Raw genomic sequence first — 4,308 nt, 5'->3', positions numbered from 1 at the left:
AGTTGATGTCGCTGCGCTGCCGCTAACTGTAGTTGTAGGCCCTGCGATAGGGAAAACAGGTACGAGATTTAAGTTTTATGTTTGAATAACATGTGTATCACAACGGACCACACCATCTACGAGTGACTTTGCACGGCATCATTTTTCAAACAGCAAGCCGCGAGTATGTGTGTGGGCATGCACGGCAGCTATAGCTGTCCAGTGATGGCAGCCATTGTTTCAACAAACACGGCAACTAGTTTGTTTTTGCATGCAAATAACTTCAAGTATCAAAGGTACTGTTTGTTTTACTGGTTCAGATTTTTTTCCCTTACCTTGGTGCGTTGCATTCGACCTTCCCGTGTTGCCTGGGACACCAGAATGGTTCCCCCCACCTGCAATTAGCGAAGGCTTCCACGAGACGTTTGCCGGGGTACCACCAGCGTAATAACCTGCGTGCATAGCAGTGGTTGGTCAAATTCATGGCTACTGTATTTTTTGCGCTAGCACGGCAACTGCAGTTGCCCCTGATGTGGCAACTGCAATTTTATTTGGCAAAGCAAATGTATTTTGCATCGGCATGGCAACCGCAATTGTTCCTCCATGGCAGCTGCAGTGCCATGACATGGCAAATGTAGTTGTAATGGCATGGCAACTGCAGTTGTTCTCCCCTGGCAACTATATTTGTCCATGGACGGCAACAACAGACGTGCAGGGATGTCAAATGTAGTTTGCTAATACATGGCAACTGTAGATGACCAGTCATGGCAATTTTGCATTTGCCACCTATGCTCCTTCTGCTAATTGATCATCCTCAACTTCACCTTATTTTTATGGACTGACCTGTGTATGACGTCGACGGCAGGTACATTGGCGGTGCCTGATGCCACGTGCTGCACGAAGGCTCTGCATTTTCACACCGCGGTAAGTCGTGAGTCCTTTTGCTAGATTTTTTTGCATGTTCATTTTTCATGTCCACCGCAATATGCGCTCTTTTTTTTCGTGTTTACATTACCTTGACTGTCCATACAAGCTAGTTGAAGTTTGCTGCCCGTACATTTGTCAGTGATAGCTCCTTGCGAGTGAACTTGCCACGGGGCCCCGCTAATTGTGTTTTGGTCATAAGAACCTGCTAAAAAATGGCAATGCACGACAAAAGTAGAATGTCATCTTCATCGTCGCGGAGATGGCAACTGTTCTCTTCTCTTTGTTAGCACGCATCATACCTACGTCTGCATACTGTTCCAGTAGTGGCAGCAACGGCCCTGAAGAGATGAGCTGACTGTACTCTGTTGCATCCCAAGGGGCTGTTTCTGGCCTTTGAGAACCCCAATCACCAGCGCCACCTTCGTGATTCATTCTTACCGTGTCTCCCTTCTTTTCCAATGTGTTCTCAATCTCTGCATGAACGAGAAGGCATCAACAACCCACAAGAATAGCATTCTTCTGCTGCTTGCACACAGAAGATATGGATGGCAATCGACGGGTCATAATAGGTGGCAGCTAACGACAACGGAAGGTGGCAACTGTCGTTATACACAAGTGGCAATTAATTTCTTCCAACCCTCTCCATTCCAAAATTTTGCCCCTACCGTCCTATTTTTTCGTACCCAACTACTTGCGTCACTTAAACTAGGAAATTAAGTCAATTTCAAACGTTAGTACATGGCAGATCTGGTGCACTCTGCCTGGCAATTGCAACTACACACTGGACCATGTAGTGTTCTACCCCTACAGCATAGTTCCAGCACAAGATCGGGAGATTTTTCAGCTTTTAAGGGTGAGAAGGTTCAGATCGGGGAGATTCTCACCTGGGTTTTACATGATCGTCTTCGGATGGCCTGGTTGGAGTTTGGGGCCGGGGTGGGGGAGGGTTTGGGGTGTGGTTTTGAGGTGGGAGTGCCTTACGGATCTGCTCTGGTTGCCATGGCATCCAGAGATGGCCGGCGACGGAGGTCGGGGTTCGTGAGGTGGGGGACGATGGCGGCAGACGAGGGAGGGGATGGATCGGAGACCGAGGACTGGTTGGTCGTGCGGGCAGCGGATCGGCTTGCCCGGACGTGGCAGTGCGGGCGGGGTTGGCACGGAACGAACGTGCGGGCCGCGCGTTTGTGCGCGCGGACGTGGTCGTGCGGGCCTGTTCACGTCCATGCCACACGAGGCGTGCGGGCGGGGTACCGTCGACGCCACACGTGTGGCAGTTATTCGGTCCCTTTGTTTATGATGCCACTCCGTATACTCGACGTTGTTTCCCAATTACGGATGAACACGAGGAATTGCAGAACGGGGAGGAAGCTGAAAACAGCTAGATGTTCAAATCTGACCGGGTTTAAATCGGAAAAGGTAGAACAAGGACGGACTGCTGTGCCCGAATCGGAAAAAGCCACGCGCAATAATGAGTACAAAAGCCTTCCAAGTAGTACAAAGCAGAAGCCCCACACGAATCGTCAAATCTTAACAGCTCAAACAACACAAAACAAAAAGCTCACAAATCGCCTTGCCGCGCCGCCGTTACCCACCTCCCGAATCGCCCCACCGCCGCCCGCCGTTCCCCTCCTCCGGCCCGGTCCGGATCGCCTCATCCTGGTTCTCCTTTCCCGCTGCGCCAGTAGAACAATGTCCGCATCCCGGGCCCAACGGACGATGTCGGCGTCAGCCTGCGCCCCGGAGACCGCGCAGGGCACGCACCTGTTCAAGATCGACGGCTACAGCCTGTGCAGGGGCCTCGGCGTCGGCAAGTCCATCCAGTCCGCCGTCTTCCGCGTCGGCGGCCACGACTGGTGCGTCTACTTCTACCCCGACGGCATCAGGGAGGACAGCAAGGACTACGTCTCAGTCTTCCTCGAGCTCAAGACCCAGAACGCAGAGGCGAGGGCGCTCTACCATCTGAGGGTGGTCGACCAGGCCTGGCCGCCGCCACCTTTCACGTGGCCGATCCCCAGCCAGTACGAGCCGCTGGTGTTTAACTCCACCGACGATGACCGCTGCTGGGGCTACACCCATTTCATGAGGAAGACCAAGCTGTGGTCGTACGTTCTGGAGGACACCCTTATCCTCGAGTGCAATCTTGCCGTCATCGAGCTGAAGGACGCACAAGAGGCTAATGTCAAGATTAGCTTTGAGGCCCAGGCGCCACTGTCCGAATTGGTTCATAACCTTAGCAGCTTGCTGGAGGCTACGGAGGGATCTGATGTGTCTTTCAAGGTCAAGGAGGAGGTTTTCCCAGCCCATAAGATCATCCTCGCAATGCGGTCGCCGGTCTTCAAGGTGAAGTTCTACGGCTCGATGAGGGACGAGAGTAGCCGCAGCATAACCGTTGAAGACATGCAGCCCGCTGTTTTCAGAGGACTGCTTCACTTCATCTACACTGATTCGTTACCTCCATTGGATTACCTAGATGACGATGAGTATGAAGAAATGGTCAGGCATTTGCTCGTGGCCGCAGATAGGTACGCCATGGAAAGGATGAAGTACATGTGCGAGATCAAACTTTGTGAGCTTCTTCATACCGGGACTGTTGCAACCACCTTAGCTTTAGCCGACCAGCATCATTGCAGCAAGCTCAAAGATGCCTGCATTGGATTTATCAACTCTTCAAATAGAATGGTTGGTGTGATGGAAAGTAAAGGGTATGAGTCCCTGAAAAGGACATGTCCTTTTGTCATTGCTGATATATTGGAGAAAGCAGTTAAGACTCGCAGAATTTAGTATGCTGACCGTAGATTAACTTGAGACCATAGCAATCTGGGATTAGTCTGCCTATTTCTTGTGTTCTCAGAGATCTTTTGTAAAAGGGTAAGTTTCGCAAAATGTACGTCTTCGATGTCATAATGGGTCACCCTATATATGTAGCTATGCTAGATAAGTAGCGTCGTTATGTTCTGTTGACTAGAAGCACATTTACTGTTTTTCGAATTTTCCCTTTATTCGGTCAATCCATTTCTCAAAGTAGTGAGTAACTAGCTACGATGACCACATCTACTGTGAAATGTGATGAAACGTCAGAAATAGAAACAACAAGTTATTTGGCAAAATAACTGATCGGTTCTGAATTCTTATATTGTCGATTAATACACCATGTTCATCGTGTGTGTTTCTTACAATACCAACATCTTTGATTTTCTCATCATTGCCCCCCCCCCCCCCCCAAAAAAACTTTATTACAATCCATCCTGTTGTGGCTTCTTCTCTTATCTCACCAGTATTCTGTTATTGGCATTTCAACATTGCAACAGATTCCTATGGATACTTGACTCATATGCTCTCTAAAATTGGCTTTTTTGGAACGAAGACGCCAGATGCGTCCGGCTTTAACTTAATAAAGCCCCC

At 49.8% G+C, this 4,308-nt stretch overlaps 1 protein-coding gene across 1 annotated transcript; it reads left to right on the top strand.

Annotated features, from left to right (window-relative positions):
* The first annotated feature begins 2,427 nt into the window (after nt 1–2,427).
* LOC123065757 (BTB/POZ and MATH domain-containing protein 1-like) lies at nt 2,428–3,948 on the top strand. The gene has a single exon (XM_044488978.1). The coding sequence runs from the start codon at nt 2,596–2,598 to the stop codon at nt 3,685–3,687; it is 1,092 nt and encodes a 363-aa protein (XP_044344913.1). The 5' UTR covers nt 2,428–2,595; the 3' UTR covers nt 3,688–3,948.
* Nucleotides 3,949–4,308: the final 360 nt, after the last annotated feature.

The sequence above is a fragment of the Triticum aestivum genome, chromosome 3B (genome assembly GCF_018294505.1).
Source record: "Triticum aestivum cultivar Chinese Spring chromosome 3B, IWGSC CS RefSeq v2.1, whole genome shotgun sequence".
In the NCBI taxonomy this organism is placed as follows: Eukaryota; Viridiplantae; Streptophyta; class Magnoliopsida; order Poales; family Poaceae; genus Triticum; species Triticum aestivum.
Note: the sequence above shows the minus strand (reverse complement) of the source record. Positions and strands in the feature narration are given on the sequence as shown.

Bases quoted from the DNA above. Each gene is read 5' to 3' on its own strand.
- LOC123065757 (XM_044488978.1), top strand. From the start codon at position 2,596: ATGTCCGCATCCCGGGCCCAACGGACGATGTCGGCGTCAGCCTGCGCC.